Source organism: Heptranchias perlo, chromosome 4, assembly GCF_035084215.1.
Source record: "Heptranchias perlo isolate sHepPer1 chromosome 4, sHepPer1.hap1, whole genome shotgun sequence".
NCBI classification, from domain to species: domain Eukaryota; kingdom Metazoa; phylum Chordata; class Chondrichthyes; order Hexanchiformes; family Hexanchidae; genus Heptranchias; species Heptranchias perlo.
In genome coordinates, this window is record NC_090328.1 from 97532376 (window position 1) to 97556205 (window position 23830).

The following is a 23830-nucleotide window of genomic DNA, read 5'->3' on the forward strand; positions in this document are numbered from 1 at the left end:
TAGCTGCACATTCTTTTCCTTTCCCTAGTAAACAGACAGCAACAGAAATCTCCAATCCCATTTTGAAACTCCTATCAGGAGTCCTTTCTTACTGTCACATCGCTTCAAAGTGCCCAGTATTACTTTTTGAACAATTATAGGGGAGGGATGCACGGAAGAGAACTTGGATTTTATTACAGGAGCAAGAAAACCAACTTTTTAAATAAAATAAGACTCTTATCCAGCATGTGATATTGCTCGCGATGAGCTGTTTTATGAAAACAGGAACGTTGTACTCAGTCACACACAATGTGCTGTATAATAGGTTGAACTCTCATGGCATTGCTAGAGCAAAAAATTATTTTTTCCTGCATGTAGCTGTTTCTCTGCTATCCCAATTTTGAGTGTGTTTATAGTTTTCTATTCAGTGCCTACTCTTTTCTGTATAGTTCACACTTTTTCATTGGGTTTTCCATCTCTGTTTCTTTGACTTTCCCCTCTCATTCATTCTTTCTGCAAAGATCTTCTTCCATTTGTCTTTGCCTCCTGATGTGTGTCTGTTTGACGAACTTCACTTCTATGTCTTACCTTTGGCAAGCCTAAGGTAGGCAGTAAGGTGGCAGCCAGTACATAATGCAATTGGGGATGGGGACAGGTTGTCAGGGAGTTGGTGCAGTTTCCTCTGGCAAGAGAGAAGCTGAGGCTGGGTGGGATGCAGGGGCTAGTGCCTTGGGGCATGGGATAGTGTAGCTGGAGACAGCAAGCTGGAAAGGAAGGAAGTCCTGTTTTTTTTGGCTGTACGAAATGGAAGATTACCCTTTTGTGGGTCATAATTGTGCCTCATTTGATGACCTGCTATGTCTTTGAATTCAAGAGTACCTTTCCTTGATCAGAGACTCTCTCCTGGATTATGCAAATTGCTAATCAACTCTAGTTTTCTGGGATGTGCCCTCCCATCACAATTGTGAACATGTACTAAAGTTGCTTGGAAGAACAGAAGTCAATTTGTTGGCCAGGTCTAGCAAATTAGAGTTTCTGTAGTTGTTGAGGAAGCCCTTTTTACTCCAGCTCTGTGTTCCTCATTCTCCACTATTTCCATGAACTGAAGAAGTGTGGGAGGCCACCCAATCAGCTCAGGGTCATGAAGATTAACCTAAAATGTTGGATGATTCAGGAAGAGGGGTATATCAAATGAAAATCAGTAGCTGGATGTTTGAGTTCATGGCTTCTGCCTTACCATTGTGCTTTATCCTCAGTGTTAGAAATTTCCTTGTCCTATCGGAGTTATAGAATCATAGAATCATAGAAGTTACAACATGGAAACAGGCCCTTCGGCCCAACATGTCCATGTCGCCCAGTTTATACCACTAAGCTAGTCCCAATTGCCTGCACTTGGCCCATATCCCTCTATAGATGATAAATACCAAAGGGAAAACTTTAATCAACAGAACAAAATACTGCAAAAAAAAAAGTGATCCAAAAGAAAGTAAAATAGAAGAATATTTAAGTCGGGAAGTAGAATTTATTTTATAAAAGTAAATAGAAATTGTGTAATTCTGTTTGAGCTGTACTGTTTTTTTTCTCCAATATAAGTTTTGAAAAATATTTTCAAGTAATTGTCCTGGAAGGGAGAGGACCCTACTTGCGGGTTTCCATTTTGGTGATAGACATTTTTTTTTAAAAAAGCAAAGATTTTAAGTGAGACTGTCATTGTCTAGAAAAAGGAGGGGTGTACACTTTGAACAAAAAGTACTTAGATTTTCCTCCTTTAAGACTGATCTTAACATGAGTTACTCACCATAGTATGCTCTTGTATGTGATAGAATTATTTCTTCCCTCATTCAACCTTTTGGTGTGGGTTCCCTCATTCTTTTATGTGTTTAATGTCCTCCGTTGGTCTTCCCCGCTAGTCATGAAACTGATTTGTTTTCTTTGCCTCTTTTTAAAACAAATGCTTAGTAGATAGGGTTCTAATGTGGCACAGATCGGGGAAATCACCCGATTCTCCCTTGGCTGTAAATCCCCTGGAGGAAACATTTGCTCGGTGATTCCTCCTTGGCAATTTGCTGCTTATGTTCTACTTAAGTCCCAGTATTTTAAGTAGAATCCTTTATAATTTAATTTTGATTACTTCTGCCAATTCCAGCAAGCTTTCCTTTTATTTGCATAATATTTGTGTGCCCATATTTTTTTTAATACTGGCATTCCTTTGGCAGTATAATCAAAAGTAGCAGTTGTTACAAAAAGTGACTTGCATTTTTCTTAATGAATATAATCTCAATCGTTTCTCATTCCGTTGAAGTGGAATTCCACTTGGTGCTTATTGTGTTTTTAGTTTTATCTTGAAGTGATGAACTAAACATAACAGCAATCTGCCATGTTGTATTACATTTCCCATGTGTCATGGTAACAGGGGAAACTCTTAAGTTGTCCAAGCCTTATTTTAGAATACAATTGATTAAGTTTTGTTTGGGGTGAGGCTTTCTGTTGTTGAAGGGGGCTAATGTTTGTGTAATGTAAATAACTGAGAATAAGAGATTTTGGGGAAGGAAAAACAAATCAAATTACTTACATTTTAAAGTGTGCATGTAAATAGTATTCCAAGCATACCTGAGAGACTCTATTGTATTTTTGCCTTAAATCAGCCATGATATAGTTCTCCAGTAAATTTTGTTGTATTTTAGCAATGGGCGGATTGCTATCGATTTAGGCTGCAGTGGGGCTGAGGGATACCGTACTTAAGATCCTGGACAGTGTGAGCAATGCCATGGGAGATCTAGTGAATTTTAAAAATGTTAGCTTTTTTTTGCCATCATTGAGAAAGTTGCATGAGGCAGATGTGTTTTTTAAAAAAAAAAGCTTCAACTACTTTTTTCTGTAGAAAATGATTCCATGCTCAAAATATTATCTCTGCATTCATGACCCCTTTTTAGACATTACAGTTCTCTTATTCAGGAACTGCAGCCTGATATTCCAGTTGCTTGAGGAGACAGATGCCTTGACACTCCGTTATTTTATTAGTTATAAACTAATTTTTCCCTTAAAGATTTAAGTAAAAATTTATTTTTCATCCATGTCAAACTTTTTGAAGTTGCTTTCTGTTTCTCCTGTAAATGAGGTCTGTCTGGATCTAATTGCTGTGGAAAATAATCGATTTAAGTTAAATTCCTTTTGGCCTGGTATTCATTCCTTAAGTACTGTTCGTGGCAATAATGGAGATGCTTGAGAGAAAGCTATGGCAAGTAAGAAATGTTTTGGGAGTTTTTTTAAGCTGCCACTTCAGCTGCTGATCACCCACCTGAAACCGATATGTGACATAGAACACCTTGTTCCTTTTGTGTGTACACTATTAAGGTGCACGTCTTGATCTGCGACATTTGCATGACATCATGACTTGCGCAATTTTAACACCTCAGTTTATTGCAAAGCTGCCGTATTTGCTTTCATAGTTTCAGTATTGATATAATAGAGGTAATTTAGGGTTTTGAGTGTCACCATAGCGAACCTTTTGAGAAGTCCAGTAACAAAATTATCTCTAGCATCCTTTTTTGGGGAATATTACTATTTCAGTAAGTACTGATAACATCAGAGGAACTACCTGTTTGGTATTATGGGCCTTGTTAGTGTTTGGGACCTGAATTAATATCAGAATTACTAATCACATTAATTCAACTATGTATGACAGTTCAGCTCACTCTCTGTTCTAGTTTCTCACTGTTTAAACACTTTTCAAAAAAAATGGGCCCTAATTTTTTAACTAATTTTTTTTAAGAAGTTCTTGTGATCCCACTCCTTCTTGATTCTGTGCACTATATTAAGTATTGATTTCTTACTGAAAAGGGCAAGTTGCACATTGGGTGTTTGCACCGTCTGATGGATGTCTGCTGTTTCAGAGCCCCAGAGGACGCCAGGGTCAAGCGGTGGTGTAGTAGCCAAGTTTATTCTTAGCCAGAGGTGAATATACTGCAAATTTACCACAAATGACAATTGAAAATATCAGTACGACGGCACAATGAAGTGTAAAGGACGACGTCTGACTTATGAACCACCGGTTCAACAGTATTACAGGGGGTGTTTGTTTTATTGAGTTTTCTGTGAGCCAGAGCAAATTTCTTATAGGCAATTAGGAATTTTTTAAATGTTTGATTTCTACAGTTGTTCAACACTTTTTGCTATTGGAAAGCCATTTGTTCAGAATTAAAATATTCTTTACTGGTAGTTTACTACATTTTGTTAATGTATAGCTTATACAATTTGAAATATCTCAAGCCAGCAAAAAAAAACAAAAGCTGCACCAACCTCTAGGAGATACCTAGTGTGTTCAAACAAGTTGCTACTGATTGTAGTAATGTAAGCATGGTTTTCTTTCAGTCTTAATTTACCACAACTTCTCTATCAAGACAAGTTCTATATTTATACAAATGTTGCACTGGTTGCCCCTTAATCATGAGATGTAATGGTTCAGCAACCAATTTTCACTGTTCCTGTTTGAATGTCTGCTCTCGCCATCTACTTTCAGGGTAGGGAAATTCCATTTTTTTGATAATTGTGCAAGTGAACACTGAATTGTGTCTGAAACAGTACCATTTTTTATCACTGTGGGATAATGTAGTTGTTTGGGTAGTCAATTAGTATTACAGTATAGTGTCCATATTTTCAGCCTTTTAACCCATATAGCTACATCTTTTGCCTGTCTTGGCAATTGATAAACACCTCTGACCCATTCTGTTGGGAAATTCTTTGGTGACTTAAGACTGTGAACATGGAGTGATTTTAAAAAAACAGACACGCAGGCAGTCAGGTCCAGCAAAGGCTGCAAAGAGGGTCAGGCTTTAAACAGAAAGCTGCCAAAGCAAGCTTTGTCCAGGGTCAGATGTTTAGCGTGCAAGAGGGTAGTCAGGAAATATTTTATTGCAGTCAAGTAAAATGCCCGTTGATGTTGGAAAGCATAGTGTGTTCATTATTTTGTATAGTTACATTTAGCCGAGCTGCGCTGTTTGATATTGGTGAATCTGGTTATGGCTGTTGCTCTGTAAGTTTACTTGCTGTGAAACAAAGCAGCTCAACGATTTGTACCAGGCCTTGACTTAACCAAATTCTTTTTCTCAGTCTGCCTTTGAAGAGATTGAAGAAATACATGCAAAAGACACTAATATCCAGTTGACATCACAAGGGAATACTGTTGTTACACCCCTGGGTAATGCCATCATATATAGTTAGATATTGGACAGTACTGGCACACTCTAAATGTAGAAGGCTCAGACCAGTAACAGGAGTGACCACCACCCCCGTACCCAAGAAAATATCTAAGACAAGACCCTAAACTTGTAACACCTATGCAAAAGATGTTCAAGATCGTGCCAGTTTGCTAATGTTGTTTAATAACTTAAAGCTCTTGCAATATTGAAACCTTTTATGTGTGATTTTATAAAGATAGAACTTAGTTTTCCGTTACCAATGACCAATTACTAATTGCAAATTTTTCTACTCGCTGCTCATGCCCTGTTAGCAAGATTTCTGTTTTATTTCCTCACGTTATTTATATATAACGGAGAATTAATATTACGACACTGTGTTGGGCTTGCACTGCCAATTTGTACACTATGGCAGATTACCATCGAGGGGATTAGATATAAAATATAACAGGTAAAATCTGCAAGCCTAAACTCTCATAACATTCTGATAAAGTTTTGGGTGTTGGCATTAAGTCTGCAGTTGTTGAGTAAGTTTTCCTACAAGTTGAAAATTAATAAACCTAATTGAGAATATGCAACATAGCAAACATATTGTCCTCAATACAGTTTTCTCTACTAATATCCAAATTTATAGAATAAAAGGTAATGGTTATTTTTTTAAAGCTATACGTGAAGACTTTCAGATGTTCCTTAAGAATTGAAATAGCTGGAGAAAATCTGAGCTATTGCAATTTAAAAGCCAAAGTAGTCTTTTTGGGCATTTGTTTAAAGTGTGTGCTGTGTGCCACAATTACAGGATGCTAGTCTAAATCCATTACTGTACATTTTCTGTTCAAACCAATTAAAAGACCTCTTCGAAAAACTGAATAAACATTGAAGGTTCCTGTGGTTCCTCCTTGTTTTCTAGGTGTCAGCTGTGATGCATGTTTAAAAGGAAATTTTCGAGGCCGCAGATATAAGTGCTTAATTTGTTACGACTACGACCTGTGCGCATCTTGTTATGAAAGTGGGGCCACTACTACAAGGCACACAACTGACCATCCAATGCAGTGCATATTAACAAGAGTAGATTTTGGTAAGTATTTTTAACGATTGTTTCATTGCATTTCTTGTACAATGTGAGTAAAAGTGCACTGTTCTGAAAGGCTGGATGGAAACTTTATAATTGAGTAATTGGGAGAGCAAGTTTTAATAAAATGTGTATAGAAGATTTGCATTTTATAGGGATTTCATTGTGATAAGCCAATTAATTCTGTATCCTTGCACCTTTTCTAGCTGCCAGTAAAATGTTCTGAGGTTTACAAACCCATTTTTTTGGCATCTTGAGAGTTGGCCTTAACTTTAGCATCCTGTATACATGCATATGCCAGACATTTGTAGTGAACTCGGTAGTTCATCACACAAACATGCTTCGCCCCTGGAGCCTTAGGATCCAAAATTCTTGCACTGTTTCATAAGTTCTATGTGACATGTTGGCTAGTTTTTACATATACTAGTCAGTCTCAAGGGATTGCACATAGGTAGTCAAGCCCAAATGCAGGGTTAGAGAATGACTGGTAATTGAATTGGACTAAGGAGGTGAAGGAAGACAGATGGGAGGATGGGTGGAGGGCAGGAGGTAGAGTGAGAATGAGGGGGGCGGGGGTGGGGGGAAGTGGTAGGAGAGGATGGGGAGGTTGGCTCCAATCAGCTAAGTGATAGTCATTGGGAGGGTGGGGAAGATGTGCTCAGGTGAAGAGGCTGGATTCTTGCTTGACAGGGGTGAGTGTTTGTTATTTCATGCTTGGAGTGGGGGAAGCATATGTGCATTTTGTGAGTGGTTACTGCTCAGCTGGGGGTGGGGGGAGCGTTATTGCTCATCACGAGAGTTTATGTGGTTATGGTGCTGCCTCCAGCTCTCTTCACTTATATGGTTAGCGTACTGTTATTTTGGTGTCAATCTCAAGGCTTGCACAGCAAATGTCCTCACTTGCTAATTTTTAATTGGACCCTTAGATCTAGTCTTTGATGGAAATTGTCCATTTCCTGTTTTGCTGCATTTGCCTTCATTATAGGGTGGGGGGAGGCACAGGGTTGATAGCTTCCATCCGTGCTCATTGGTAGAGTAGAGGATGATTGCAATTTGCGGTCAGCAGCATTGGAGGGGAGCATGTTATTTTGTGAAAAGAGGTTACGGGGGTTGCTGTAGATGATTGGTCACGGAGTAGGGGGGTGGTTTGGTGGCTTGCTTTAGCCACTGCTATACCCTTGCCAGTCATTTTGCTTTGCTGTGGTTTCTGCACAATCTCTCCTTCCAAGCCAGAGACTCCTGGCAACTGTTTTCTTGTGCATTGTTCCATTCTTTGGCTACAGCTGGGTTTCATGGGAACTCAATTCCTTTCTGGTTCTCGGAGTCCAGTTTACATTTTTCATTCACAGTTTTCACTGTTATAAAAATATTCTGGGCGTGTCTGCCATAATGGAATTTTCAGAGGTAATTTGATTATTTTAAAAACCTGAGCACAAATGTTGATTGGCAGTAATATCTGCTGTATTTACCTGCTCTTGGGAGGCCACTTTTTCTCTGTCTAAAAAGGAATCCCTACGGTTTATTCAGGGCAGTGTTTGGGGCTGTCACCTTGGGTGGCACCCCTTTGTTTTCAATGTAATGTTACATTTACAGCGCCACCTACTGGTGGAGTACCTTTGGCATGTTGAGAGCACTCACTTTTTTTTAATATAATGGATGAAACAGTTTAATAATTTATATTTTAACTCTTGAAGGTGCACCTATATTGCCTTTAACAAAAGTGCCTCTACATAGGGGGCAGCTCATGGTAAATCTCAACAAACATTAAAATTATGTTCAGAATAGTGGTGACATCTAGTTCCTGGCAAACATTTTAAATGTTTTGAGATCCTTGTTTCAATGGGTGTAGACATATTGGTTCACTGCCCTTTCCCAACATCACTTCAGAACCAAGAGGGGAATTGTGGTATAATGGTGGTGCTATGAACACGAACTCAAACCAAATCTAAATGTAGCAATTTGATCAGAGATTTTAAGCTTCACAGGGCACTCCTCATACGCATTATTTTTTCTTTACAGATGCCATGTTCAAAACAGTTTCATTTGCACACTACTAAGAATTATGCATTGCTTTTTAAATAAAATTGTTCCCAGTCCGTGGGCAATGCTGGCAAGGCCGCATTTTATTGCTCATCGCTAATTGCCTTGAGAATGTGTTGGTGGGCCGTCATCTTGAACCACTGCAGTCCTTGTGGTGATATTGCTAGGTAGGGAATGGCAGGATTTTGACCACGCGGCAGTGAAGGAATGGCGATATGTCAAAGTTAGCATGGTGCGTGACTTGGAGGAGAACTTGTAGGCTCTTTGTTTCTGTAATGTTGCAGCTCTTGTCCCTCTCAGTGATAGAGGTTGTGAGGAGGGAGGTGCTTTTGATGTAAGCTTGATGAGTTACTGCAGTGCATCCTGTAGATAGTATTTACCTGCAGCCACAGTGTTCTGGTGGTGGAGGGGATGGATATTGAGTGCAGTGCCAGCCAAGCTTATCAGCTTAGTGCTGTGCCGTGCCAAAATTTAACTAAGCTTTTCACCAAATTTAACAGCAGCTAGTTCACTGTAAGCATCTCTTCTCTCTGAAAATGGTGAATTGGAAATTGTAGTTACGTGACTGTTCAGAAATATTGAAATGCCAGTTGGACAGTTTTCTTAGCATGCCTATAATTTTATTGCTAAACAAGCCATGATGATCCTAAAACTATCTTGTCCTAATAGTGATGTAAGGATGCCTCTCTCAAGCGCTATGACTAAAATGTGGAATTTCCTGCAGGGGTTGCTGAAGCCTATAAGTCCTGTTAACAATAACGTTGGAATTATAGCTGGACAAAGGAAAGTTCAGGCAGCTGAAATGCAGCTTTAAACTTCAATTTTCAGTTTTGGGCTCCAGTTAAAAATGTCCACAGCTTCCTTTTATCCCAACTTGAAATTTGTGACGAGCATATCAGCAGTAAACCACTGGGCTGCCAAGTATTTTTTTTTTAAAATTCAATTTCAGTTTGGCTAGGCTGCTTTGTATAGCACATTGGTTTGCTCAGCTCTGTGCCACTCAAAGTGGATGCAAACTGATATCAGCAATTCATGCAATGGTAAATTTTAAATCGGAAAAGCTTGTTAGTGAGCTGCTCCTTTTGAAGTGGGGAAAGTTGATGGATATGTGTGCTTGACTGTTTTTATGCACCTATTGGTATTGTCAGAGGTCTGCAAGTGGAACCTGGTTTGGGAGGTTGTAAAGCATAGAATCTTACAGCACAGGAGGCGGCCATTCGGCCCATTGTGCCTGTATCGGCTCTTTGAAAGCTATCCAATTAGTCCTACTCATCTGCTCTTTGCCCATAGCCCTGCAAATTTTTCCTTTTCAAGTGTATACATAATTCCCTTTTGAAAATTACTATTGAATCTGCTTCCACCACCGTTTCAGGTAGTGCATTCCAGATCATAAAAACTTGCTGCGTAAAAAAAAAAAAAAATTCTCCTCATCTTCCCCCCGGTTCTTTTGCCAGTTACCTTATATCTGTGTCCTCTGGTTACTGACACACCTGCCAGTGCAAACAGTTTCTCCTTATTTACTCTATCAAATCCCTTCATAATTTTGAACACTTCTATCAAATCTCCCCTTCTCTGGTTGAAGGAGAATAATCCCAGCTGCTCTAGTCTCTCCACATAACTGAAGTCTCTCATCCCTCATACATTGTAGTAAATATCCTCTGCACCCTCTCCAAGGCCTTGACATCCTTCCTAAAGTGTAGTGCCCAGAATTGGACACAATACTCCTGCTGAGGCCTAACCAGTGATTTATAACCGTTTACCACAACTTCCTCTACGCTATGCCTACTCTATACTTATTCTGTGCCTCTATTTATAAAGCCTAGGATCTCATAAGCTTTTTTTAAAAATCCGTAACAACTTGTCCTGCCACCTTCAAAGATTTGTATATACAAAACCACAGGTGTCTCTGTTCCCTTACACCCCGCACCCTTAAAAATTGTACGATTTAGTTTATATTGCCTCTCCTCATTCCTCCTGCCACAATACATCACTTCACACTTCTTTCCATTAAATTTCATCTGCCATGTGTCTGCCCATTTCACCAGTCTGTCTCTCCCCCTGAAGGCGGCTACTATCCTTTTCACAGTTTACTACAATGCCAAGTTTTGTGTCATCTGTAAACTTTGAAATTATGCCAACTATACCCAATCCATTAATATATATTAGAAAAAGCTGTGGCCCTTATACCGACCCTTGGGGGACACCACTGTGTACTCCCTGCCAGTCTGAAGAAAACGTTCACCACTACTCTGCTTTGTGTGTCTTAGCCAATTTTCTATCCATGCTGTCAATGTCCCTTGAATCCCATGGACTTCGATTTTGCTAACAAGTCTATTATGTGGCACTTCATCGAATGTTTTTTGAAAGTCCATATACACATCAACTGCACTACCTTCATCAACTGTGTCCATTATTGCAACGAAGAACTTAATCAAGTTTGTCAGACACAATTTGCCTTTAATAAATCCGTGTTGGCTGTCATTTATTAACCCGTGTTCTTCTAAGTGACAACGCATTTTGTCCTGGATTATGGTCTCTGAAGTTTATCCGCCAGCGACATAAAAATGATGCACAATTTGAAATTAGGTTTTTTTTGTTTTAACTTTTAAAAAATTGTTTCATTGAGTAGTCTGCTATAAATGTGAAGAATTGGCTGATTATGTAGTCACGTCCGGGAAGGAATGATTTCCCAATCTCCAAATATTCATTGTAAAAGAATCCCCCTGTGTATATTGGTTTACAATTGTAAACAATTTTACAACACCAAGTTATAGTCCAGCAATTTTATTTTAAATTCACAAGCTTTCGGAGATTTTCTCCTTCCTCAGGCAAAGGAGAAAATCTCCGAAAGCTTGTGAATTTAAAATAAAATTGCTGGACTATAACTTGGTGTTGTAAAATTGTTTACAATTGTCAACCCCAGTCCATCACCGGCATCTCCACATCATGACTATATTGGTTTAGGCAGATGCATTCCCCTTCCTCATCTCTTTCCCTAACCGTTCTTTCTCTCCTCCCTCCCTCCCGCCCCCCCACCCCCAAACCCTGCCCAGGAGCTCCCTCACTCAACCCCAACCCCAACCCCCTCCCAGGAGCTCCTCTGGCCCCCTCCCAGGAGCAGCTCCACACCCAACCCCAACCCCCTTCCAGGAGCAGCTCCACACCCAACCCCAACCCCCTTCCAGGAGCTCCTCCACACCCAACCCCAACCCCCTTCCAGGAGCAGCTCCACACCCAACCCCAACCCCCTTCCAGGAGCTGCTCCACACCCAACCCCAACCCCCTTCCAGGAGCTGCTCCACACCCAACCCCAACCCCCTTCCAGGAGCTCCTCCACACCCAACCCCAACCCCCTTCCAGGAGCTCCTCCACACCCAACCCCAACCCCCTTCCAGGAGCTCCTCCACACCCAACCCCAACCCCCTTCCAGGAGCTCCTCCACACCCAACCCCAACCCCCTTCCAGGAGCTCCTCCACACCCAACCCCAACCCCCTTCCAGGAGCTCCTCCACACCCAACCCCAACCCCCTTCCAGGAGCTCCTCCACACCCAACCCCAACCCCCTTCCAGGAGCTCCTCCACACCCAACCCCAACCCCCTTCCAGGAGCTCCTCCACACCCAACCCCAACCCCCTTCCAGGAGCTCCTCCACACCCAACCCCAACCCCCTTCCAGGAGCTCCTCCACACCCAACCCCAACCCCCTTCCAGGAGCTCCTCCACACCCAACCCCAACCCCCTTCCAGGAGCTCCTCCACACCCAACCCCAACCCCCTTCCAGGAGCTCCTCCACACCCAACCCCAACCCCCTTCCAGGAGCTTCTCCACACCCAACCCCAACCCCCTTCCAGGAGCTCCTCCACCCCCAACCCCAACCCCCTTCCAGGAGCTCCTCCACCCCCAACCCCAACCCCCTTCCAGGAGCTCCTCCACCCCCAACCCCAACCCCCTTCCAGGAGCTCCTCCACCCCCAACCCCAACCCCCTTCCAGGAGCTCCTCCACCCCCAACCCCAACCCCCTTCCAGGAGCTCCTCCACCCCCAACCCCAACCCCCTCCCAGGAACTATTCACCCCTCAGGTCCTAACGTCGTCTTCATCTCAGAAACCCCTTTCCAATCCAGTTTCCCTGGCATTGCAGTTTCTACCCCATTTCTTCCATGCTCTCCCCATATTCATCTCTCTCCATCTTCTGCTAGTTTACCCCCCCGCCAACTGAACTTCCCCTTTAGGCCCCCATATTAATATCTTCCTTTCCGTAGGCCTATTGCTCCCCCTTTCAAAATCAGCATCGTTGTCCCCAAAACCCACCCTCAACCCATCCCTTCTCTCCTGATACCACCCCATCACTAACCTCCCTTTTCTCTCTAAGGTCTTCGAATCTGTTGTCGCTTCCCAGCTGCGTGCCAATCTCTCTCAAAACTCCCTGTAGTAATCCTCTCCAGTCTAGCTTCCAGTCTTCTTGCAGCACTGAGACAGCTCCGGCCAAGTCCACCTTGACTGTGACCATAGTGCATTATTTGCCCTCAACATTTCCACATCATACTCCTCCATCACATCTTCTCAGTTGTCCACTCATGACTGTTCCAACACAGCCCACACATCTCCAGCAATGGTTTTGTTCATGTCCCTGCACCATCACTGCTGGAGTCCCCCAAGGGTGCTTGGCACCCTTTTCCTCATCTACATCCTGCCTTTTGGGGACATTTTCTGCAGGCATGGGATCAGCCTCCATATGTATGCCAGTGATACCCAACTCTACCTCTGCATCACTCCTCTCAAACCCACAGCCACCTCTGTACTATCAGACTGCCAGTTTGACATCATAATGAACGACACACAATTTTTTTTCAACTGTGGATGAGAGGCAGTGTTTTCAGTTCCAATTATCAACTCTGCTTCCTTGCCACTTACTCCTCCCCCCATCCCCCCAGTCACTCATTTGATCCTTTATGAGCCAAACTGTGCAAAGGTTTAATGTCTGTTGACTCAGAGGTGAGCTTCAAACCCCACATCCTATCCATCACCAAGATTGCTTATTTCCACCTCTGCAATATTACGTGCCTCTCTGAGGGCATCTGCTTGTATGCCAGACTTCCAGAAAAGATATATGGACATACACTAGCAAGGTATGACCTGTTTGTTGTCCAATGGGATGCCATTTTGAAAAGCTTTTAAAGGCATCAGCAGAACTTCCAGTTCTAACCCTACCATGCCAGATTCTCCTTGGGCAAGAAATGTTTTTCTATTTGAGTTAGTGATTAGACGTACAGATCAGTCCTAATTTAATTGAAGCGTGGAACAGGCTTGAGGGGCTGAATGGCCTACTCGTTTTTCTTTGTTTCAGACAGGTCAGTTGGCAGAGTCAGGTTCTCAACATTGTGCCCCAGAGATTGATATTCTACCTTTTAGGAGGTACTGTTTTTCTATATGTGTTCACGTGTCCTCATCTGAATGATTGACTGGCCGTCTTTCATATAATGGAACTGGTCACCTCCACCTGGTCTGGCCTAATTTGGACTCCAATCCCACATTGCGTAGTTGACTCTTAATGCCCTCTGAAGTGGCCTAACAAGCCACTCAATTGTTTTTAAAAAAATATCGCTATTCAAGATGGCAACGCACCACTTTCTGAAAGCAACTTAGGATGGGTAATAAAGACAGCCTTGTTGCCCACACCCAGGGAACAAATGTGAAAAAAGAAGTTAATTTTCATATTTGAACCTGGGTGAATTACTCAACTATGAGGGCAGCAGAGCCAAGCCCGATCCTGTTTACACCCATGCACTTTCCAGCTGGGCTTACTGGATAGTAATCAGGAACAGAAAGCCTAGTTGATTTTCTTTCCCCTCTCTTCCCTAGCCTGGCAAAACCAAGGCCAATTGTGTCCTGTGCTCTGCCCTTGTTGATGTCTGCTAACTTAGCGCAGGCTGACAATCTAACTCAGTACAATAGCTCAGTATCATGCTGACCAGTGCATGTACCCTCTCAGCCAGCAGAGGACTTGTACAAGGTATGGTTATATGCTGCTTTATAGCTGAAAATCTCAAGTTCACACATTATTTGCAAAAGCAGCAAATGAAATTTTCCTTCTCAGGCAAGAGTTTGGGATTCATAGAATCATAGAAGTTACAACATGGAAACAGGCCCTTCGGCCCAACATGTCCATGTCGCCCAGTTTATACCACTAAGCTAGTCCCAATTTCCTGCACTTGGCCCATATCCCTCTATACCCATCTTACCCATGTAACTGTCCAAATGCTTTTTAAAAGACAAAATTGTACCCGCCTCTACTACTGCCTCTGGCAGCTCGTTCCAGACACTCGCCACCCTTTGAGTGAAAAAATTGCCCCTTTGGACCCTTTTGTATCTCTCCCCTCTCACCTTAAATCTATGCCCCCTCGTTATAGACTCCCCTACCTTTGGGAAAAGATTTTGACTATCTACCTTATCTATGCCCCTCATTATTTTAGAGACTTCTATAAAATCACCCCTTAACCTCCTACTCTCCAGGGGAAAAAAGTCCCAGTCTGTCTAACCTCTCCCTATAAGTCAAACCATCAAGTCCCAGTAGCATCCTAGTAAATCTTTTTTGCACTCTTTCTAGTTTAATAATATCCTTTCTATATTAGGGTGACCAGAACCGTACACAGTATTCCAAGTGTGGCCTCACCAATGCCCTGTACAACTTCAACAAGACATCCCAACTCCTGCATTCAATGTTCTGACCAATGAAACCAAGCATGCCGAATGCCTTCTTCACCACCCTATCCACCTGTGACTCCACTTTCAAGGAGCTATGAACCTGTACTCCTAGATCTCTTTGTTCTATAACTCTCCCCAACGCCCTACCATTAACGGAGTAGGTCCTGGCCCGATTCGATCTACCAAAATGCATCACCTCACATTTATCTAAATTAAACTCCATCTGCCATTCATTGGCCCACTGGCCCAATTTATCAAGATCCCGTTGCAATCCTAGATAACCTTCTTCACTGTCCACAATGCCACCAATCTTGGTGTCATCTGCAAATTTACTAACCATGCCTCCTAAATTCTCATCCATATCATTAATATGAATAACAAATAACAGCGGACCCAGCACCGATCCCTGAGGCACACCGCTGGACACAGGCATCCAGTTTGAAAAACAACCCCCTACAACCACCCTCTGTCTTCTGTCGTCAAGCCAATTTTGTATCCAATTGGCTACCTCACCTTGGATCCCATGAGATTTAACCTTATGTAACAACCTACCATGCGGTACCTTGTCAAAGGCTTTGCTGAAGTCCATGTAGACCACGTCTACTGCACAGCCCTCATCTATCTATCTTGGTTACCCCTTCAAAAAACTCAATCAAATTTGTGAGACATGATTCCATTAAGATAATCCTGGAATGCTTCAGGAAACATCAGAAAAGCTTGTGGGTGATTTCAGTGATGCTCATCCCAGGACAGGATTTCTAGACAAGTTGCAGAAATTGCTGCAGGAAAGGCCCCCATCAGGCCAGAAAACTAACTTTTACTCCTCCTGCTTTGAAATCTAAGTTCAGAAGAATTTTGCACACCTCTGGGCCCTGAAGGAAAATAAATAATACAAAAAATTGGTTTGGAGCACGTTACACTTGGCCTGAAGGGCGTGTGATTTATAAGAAGATTGGAGAAACCCATAAGAAATTATTCTGGTTCAACATTGATGGAATTTACTCCAATAAAATGTACTAGTCATTTATTCTGACCATAGGCATTGGTAAGAACCTTCGGTCTATGTGTAGTGACAGTTTCTCAGTTTGGCGGAAGCATTTGCAGAAGCTGTTAAGTAGAATACACCAATGCAGGAATATAGGGTAAACGAGAGAAATCCCAGTTGTGCTTGATACAACAACTTGCATTTATATAGCGCCTTTAACGTAGTAAAATGTCCCAAGGCACTTTACAGGAGCATTAACAAACATAATTTGACACCGAGCCACATAAGGAGTTATTAGGACAGGTGACCAAAAGCTTCGTCAAAGAGGTAGGTTTTAAGGAGCATCTTAAAGGAGGAGAGCGAGGTGGAGAGGTATACATACGAATATACGAGTTAAGAGCAGGAATAAGTCATTTGACCCCTCGAGCCTGCTCTGTCATTTGATAAGATCATGGCTGATCTGATTGTGACCTCAATCCTACTTTCCCATCTACCTACTATAACCTATGACTCCCTTGTTAATCAAGAATCTATCTAACTCAGCGTTAAAAATATTCAATGACGCTGCCTCCACCGCTCTGTGGGGAAGGGTGTTACACAGACTCACGACCATGAGAGAAAAAAATTTCTCCTCATCTCCGTCTTAAATGGGAGACCCCTTATTTTTAAACTGTGGCCCCTAGTTCTAGTGTCTCAAGGGGAAACATCCTCTCAGCATCTACCCCTTCTAGTCCCCTGTGGATCTTATATGTTTCAATAAAAGCACCTCTCATTCTTCTAAACTCCAGTGTATACAGGCCCAACTTGTCCAACCTTTCCTCATAACCTTCTCTGAACCGCCTCCAAAGCAATTATGTCCTTTCTTAAATAAGGAGACCAAAACTGCACACAGTATTCTAGATATGGTCTCACCAATGCCCTGTACAACTGTAACAAAACATCTCTACTTATATATCCCATTCCCCTTGCCTTCCTAATCATTTGCTGTACCTGCATACTAACTTTTTGTGATTCATGTACACCCAGATCCCTCTGTACCTCAGTTCTGCAATTTCTCTCCATTTACAATTATATACTGCTTTTCTATTCCTCCTGTTAAATTGGACAAGTTCACATTTTCCCACATTATACTTCATCTGCCAAATTTTTGCCCACTCACCACCTATCTACATCCCTTTGCAGACTCCTTAAGTCCTCTTCACAACTTACTTTCGTACCTACCTTTGTGTCATCAGCAAATTTAGCAACCGTACATTTGGTCCCTTCATCCAAGTCATTGATATAGATTGTAAACAGTTGAGGCCCAAGCACTGATTCCAAGTTTGCAGACGACACAAGGCTGGGGTGGAATGTGAGTTGTGAGGAGGATGCAAAGAGGCTCCAATGTGATTTCGACAAGTTGGGTGAGTGGGCAAGAACATGGCAGATGCAATATAACGTGGATAAATGTGAGGTTATCCAATTTGGTTGTAAAAACAGAAAGGCAGATTATTATCTGAATGGTGATAGATTAGGAAAAGGGGAGGTGCAACGAGACCTGGGTGTCCTTGTACGCCAGTCGCTGAAAGCGAGCATTCAGGTGCAGCAAGCAGTTAGGAAGGCGAATGGTATGTTGGCCTTCATTGCAAGAGGATTCGAGTACAGGAGCAGGGATGTCTTACTGCAGTTGTACGGGGCCTTGTTGAGACCACATCTGGAGTATTGTGTGCAGTTTTGGTCTCCTTATCTGAGGCAGGCTTAATCATCATGGATTTATATTGAGGTGAAGTTACACCCCTTTATCAACTGTAAGCAGCATCAATCGATACCAGCAGTTTAGCCTCAAGGACATCGCTAGTCTCTTTTGAAACCAGTGGCTGCTGTGCAATTCAGCCAGACACTAAGGAAGTCCAACTTAGCTCCTCTGAATCTAACCAGGAGGTGGAGGAGTGATAGATTAATCCTCAACATTCCAGCTCTGGGAAAATTTGCGCTCACTATAATGTTCATGTTGTGTCAAAGCAAACATTTCCCCCTCCTTTTGGCAGGGTTCATAGGTGTTAACTGACCGGGAATTTGGCTCTCCATTCCTGGTCTGCTAGATCATAGAATCATCGAATCCTACAGCACAGAAGGAGGCCATTCGGCCCCGCCACGCCTGTGCTGGCTCTTTGAAAGAGCTGTCCAATTTAATCGCACATCCCAGCTTTTTCCTCATAAACCTGCAAATTAGTCCTCCTCAAGTACATTTCCAATTGCCTTTTTGAGAGTTCCTATGGAATTTGCTTCCACCACTCTTTCAGGTCATGTGTTCCAGATCTTAACAACCCTCTGTGTGAAAAGAATTCTCCTCATTTCCCCTCTAGTTCTTTTGCCAATTATTTTAAATCTATGACCTCTGGTTACTGACCCACTTGCCAGAGAAATATTGCTAGTGGTGCGATTCAGCACTGTTGCCTTCCTCTCTACAATGAGCAGGCAAAGGAATGTTATTAGGAAGCCTATTGCAGGATCCATTTAAAGTGAAAGCTCTAATAAAACTAAAAGTCTCCTAATTCCAATTCTTCACTTTTCAGTGTTGGAGCACAAGAGGGAACAGGGCTGAATCTCAGCACCAGCAACATCTGACTGACAGTTGGCAGGCCATGAACACAGGGAGGTTGTGTAGTTAGTTTGTTGAGGATTGCTGATGACTGGAAGTCTGGCCACATTGCACGATTCGCACTGTTTTATAGGAATAGTCCACGAAAAGTCCCTAGGGTTGACATGTTTTCAATTATTTATTCAAAACGTATTCCCTGTTATATTAATTCTTAGCTGAACGTGTTGAAGCCAATTTCAGGATTGAGCCTGAAATATGATTGGTGCCAAGATTCAGCTCCCAGCACTTTCTGTTTTTTTTCCTCAGTCAATCAAGCAACGGGATGTTTGGAGCCACAGCTGAGATGGCTACCTGACCAATGTTCGTATACCAAGGTTTTAAAATCTTGGAACTGTATGTCAAACAAAATTAAATACAAAAAGTTCACTTTGTGGTCTTACCCTGCAGTTTTTCTTGCGTTTCTAATTTTTTTTTATTCGTTCATGGGATGTGGGCGTAGCTGGCAAGGCCAGCATTTATTGCCCATCCCTAATTGCCCTTGAGAAGGTGGTGGTGAGCTGCTGCCTTGAACCGCTGCAGCCCGTGTGGTGAAGGTTCTCCCACAGTGCTGTTAGGAAGGGAGTTCCAGGATTTTGACCCAGCGACGATGAAGGAACGGTGATATATTTCCAAGTCGGAATGGTGTGTGACTTGGAGGGGAATGTGCAGGTGGTGTTGGTCCCATGTGCCTGCTGCCCTTGTCCTTCTAGGTGGTAGAGGTCCCGGATTTGGGAGGTGCTGTTGAAGAAGCCTTGGTGAGTTGCTGCAGTGCATCCTGTAGATGGTACACACTGTAGCCATGGTGCACGAGTGGTGAAGAAAGTGAATGTTTGTTTAGGGTGGTGGATGGGGTGCCAATCAAGTAGGCTGCTTTGTCCTGGATGGTGTCGAGCTGCTTGAATGTTGTTGGAGCTGCACTCATCCAGGCAAGTGGAGAGTATTCCATGACACTCTTGACTTGTGCCTTGTAGACAGTGGAAAGGCTTTGGAGAGTCAGGTGGTAAGTCACTTATTGGTGGCATATGAGATGAATGTATCAGAATTAATCTTGGAACATACCATATACTTATATATCCAGATTAAAGTCTGAGGCTCATTATGTTTAAAAAAAATTCTTGGGTTTTACAGAAATGTCAACATTTTTACTTGTGCATTCACCAATATGCATTAAAGTATATTGATTATACAATTGGGTCTTTTGCTCCCTTTAAAATCTATTGGGTCTGTTTAATATTTGGGTAATTGGCCACCTTTCTTGTGCCAGGGACTTAAGAATACAGGCCAATCTGGGAAAATTAACTTCAGGATGTTTTCTTGTTTAGCATAGAATATGAGATTTCACTGACGAGGCCAGGTGTGAATTGCTGGCCTGTTCTATTTTGCAGACAGCAAGCGAACGTAGAGGGCAACAGGTGTGAACAAACCTTACTTCACTCAATTTTCACTTCTTTGAAAAATGAAAAAGATAATATACCATGTGTCCTGTCCCTTTTGTCAGCTGACTGACCTTTTATGACATTACCTTTCTTTTTTGACAACTAGCTGCAAAAACTCCTTCATCTTAACTTCCAGCTCTGGGCTCAGACTTGCACCACGCTCTCACATTTAAAACCTGATTGTCTTCCCAGGAGTTTCTTCTATTCTTTCTGCATTCTCCAGAAGTGGAAGGACAGGGCTTTAGACTCTTTTACCGTTCATGGATTCACCAGTAAGCCTATTAATCAAAGTGACTAATCTCTCTCCAAAGAGTATATTGTTGGCAGATACCTCACGCTGGGCTCACATGCTAAGTATCATCCCCACCAAAAGAGATGTGGGTGTTTTGTTAGGCCATCTGAGACAAGATAATGAATTGCTTAATGTCCCCATGTCATTGTGGAAAACAGTAAGGATAGTTGGCTGATTACCACAACAAACTCCCCTCCATCTTAAGAGGCATTTTAAACCTGTGAAAATTCACTTTGTTTTACAACACGGCACTTAAACATAATGAATTCCCAAACCCTTTCTGCAAGGAAAATAAAATCAAAAATCCCCAAAGATGATTGAGGCTGAGGTAGGGGTCTGCAAAATAAAGCAGGTAAACAATTCATTCTTTTGCACTGTATGACAAGAGAGTCCCCGGTTGCAAATCAGGGCTCAAAAGCTTTGTTTTTCAGGACTATAAAGTAGTCTGAATAGAACGTTTTACTGAGCAAGACACATACGGGTCGGTTTTCGGCTGGCGGGATGGGGGAAGGGGGCTCTGAAAATCGCTAAAATGCCGAGCGGGTTTGGTACCCGGCTCCAACCCGCTGACTTCCGGGTTCCCCAGTGACGCGTCCGGGTGCGCGTGCGCCTCCCGAATGCAGGAGTCCCACCGGCAATTAAAGCCAGCGGGATGATAATTTGCATAGTTTCTCCGACAGTTGAGGTACTTGAACTACTTGATTGACCAGACGTTTTGGCAGGGGTGCGATTTTGAAGAATCCTCGGCATGTTTCCCGTGCTGTGGGAAACACTCCCTGTTGCAACAGACATATTTCAGCCAGTGGGAGATGCAAATGCTTATTTGACAGGTGGGGAGAAAACGTCATTTATTGCAGCAGGGCACTCTGTCACTTCAGACAAAGTTTTGGCTGCAAGACCTTTGTGTTTTCACTCAAAATTCTTACTTTCTACCCAAACTCTGCTGTGCAAACATATTTCACCACTTTAAGGACCCCCTCAAACTCATGCAGTCAGGATGGGGGGGGGCGCCATGGCTGCATTCACCACTTCATCCGAGGACGAGCAGCCTCGCCAGGCTCGGCGTCCACCTCTGCCACATGAAGTTCCACAACACAGTGCTGCGCCACAGGCACCTGCACAAGAGCACGGAGGGCAACAACAGAGAGAGCGACGTCACAGGAGGCACTACCCTCGCAACAGGGTCTACAGACCGAGGCTCAGCTTCCTGGACCTCTCTGAGGAGCAGTGCATACGGAGGCTCAGAGTCCGTCATCAGGTAGTCGCAGACGTCTGCAGCCTCCTTCATGTCGAGCTGCTCCCAGCTGGGCCGAGCAGCATCTCCTTGCCTGTTGCTGTCAATCACCACTGCCCTCAACTTCTTCACCTCCGGATCATTCCAGGATTCCACCGGGGGCATTGCTGGGGTCTCTTGATCATCTGCACACAAGTGCTGAAGGCAGGTCACCAACGGCTTGTTTCACAGAGCCTCGCACTAGGTCAACTTCCCTGTGGATGACCTCAGCCAGACGGAGAGTGCAGTGGGATTTCACGCTGTGGCTCGCATCCCACGGGTGCAGGGTGTAATCAATTTCACCCATATAGCAATACGAGCACCTCCACACGAGCCAGGACTTCATCAACAGGAAGGGCTGTCACTCCAACACTCAGCTCGTTTGTGACCACCGCAAGATATTCATTCACGTGTACGCCAGATACCCTGGCAGCTGCCATGATTTCAGCATCCCGCCCCTCTTCCATGCACCGAACACCCATAAGTGTTGGCTCCTCGGGGACAAGGGATACCCCCTGCACACGTGGCTCCAGACACTTCTGAGGAACCCCACCACTGAGCAACAGCGTCGATAAAACGACAGCTGCATCGCTACCAGGTCTACAATTGATCATGCTATAGGGCCGCTCAAGATGGGCTTCAGGTGCCTTGATCATTCTGGGGGAGTGCTTCAATATGCACCAGACAGAGTGGAACGCATTGTAGTTGTGTGTTGTACCCTGCACAACAGAGGGGCGCCGCTTGAGGAGGCCCCATCCACATCTGCCACCCACATTGAGGAGGAGGAGCAACCCATGGGCAGAACAGCGGTTCACCTGGTTGCTTGTGAGGCCAGGGAGTCACTGATATGTGAACAGTTCTCCTAACATCAGATAGTGAGAAGAGTCCAGTCCTCACCATCTGGACAGAGCAGCGACCACACCAACCCCCCCCCCCCCCCCCCCCCCACGCCCAGCTCCCTGCACAAAACAGTCCTGCAACTACACATATGCCCACTGTAGAGTGACCCAATGGGTGGCATCAAGTGTGGGTGTTCATGGTGAACCTCATGAAAGGGCCTTATTAGTGAAGTCAGTCAAGCGTGGCCAAGACTTGGTAGTAGTGGTGACAATAATAACATTTAATGTGAGTTTAACAAAAAGCAAACATAAATTTAAAAAAAACATGACCAACCGTCAAATACCCTTGTGCATCCCCTTCATGATTACAAAACTTTCGCCTTTTGCTTCTGACTACTTCTACGTGGTGCATCACCTGTGGCTGCAGCAGAGGTAGTGGCAGGTTGCTCTTGTTCATGCCCTGACCGATTAGATGCTTTGGGCCTACGCCCTCTGAGTTTTGGTGCCCATGAGGCCTCCTCCAAAGACTGCTCCACCTGCACCTGTGCAGGGGCAGACTCGGCCACTTGGAGGGGAGGCAGCATTGCGGGTACTGGTTGAGAGGGGGGCAACGGGTGAGACATGGTGGCGCTTTGAGTGGCGTCCCCACTTCCATGTCCCCTTTCGCCATCATCACTCCCCTGGGCCAGGCCCACACCACTCCTGCCACTCTGTTGGACGACAGTTTGGAGGACATGTGTGAAGTCTTGTCTTGTAAGGCTAGTGCTAGTGTATCTGCTTGCCTGTTTAAGGCGGCAGAATGTTGTTCACCGAATCCGGACGGCCATTGTCAGGGCCTGAATGCACCCATTTGTGAGCTGTGCTTGAAGCTCCATGGAGGCTACCCTTCCCTCCATTGCAGACATTCCTGCACTTACCCGCGACACTATCTCAGAGATGCCCTCATGTCCCTGTGACAGTATCTCAGAGATGTCCTCCCGTACCTGTGCCATCATTCCACTCATCTAGGAGTTGGATTCCTCCACCCTCTGCGCGATTGTGGAGAGTACACGTGGCACCTGTTCGAGCACCTCGCAAATGTGCTGCTGCCCCTCAATCATTCTCCTTTTTTAAAGAATGGCCCCCAGGGTTCATCACCTGTGTCCAGCTGAGCAGAGCCTGGAGAGGAGTGCTCCCACCGACGCGGACTCTCCACAGCTGCCCCTGCCCACCAGTGTCTGCTCATGCTCACGTGTGTGGTAACTCACCATGTGCGACCCCAACTGACCGTGAACTGGGACCCACCGAAGTGTGTGTATCTGCGCTGGTGGATGGCTCGCTCAGCTGTGACGGTGCACCCTCATAGGCCGGCAGGTCCTCTGAGGAATCGCCCTTTGCCATCACAGCGGCCACTGAAGGCC

General features: G+C 43.9%; 1 protein-coding gene across 2 annotated transcripts in view; it reads left to right on the plus strand.

Moving 5' to 3' along the window:
• kcmf1 (potassium channel modulatory factor 1) overlaps positions 1-23830 on the plus strand; it is a 144328-nt gene that overhangs the window by 54904 nt on the left and 65594 nt on the right. For both annotated transcript variants that reach the window (XM_067983367.1, XM_067983366.1), the window contains exon 2: positions 6082-6249. In XM_067983367.1, coding sequence (XP_067839468.1) covers positions 6082-6249 — 168 coding nt within the window. The remainder of the gene's footprint in view (positions 1-6081; positions 6250-23830) is intronic.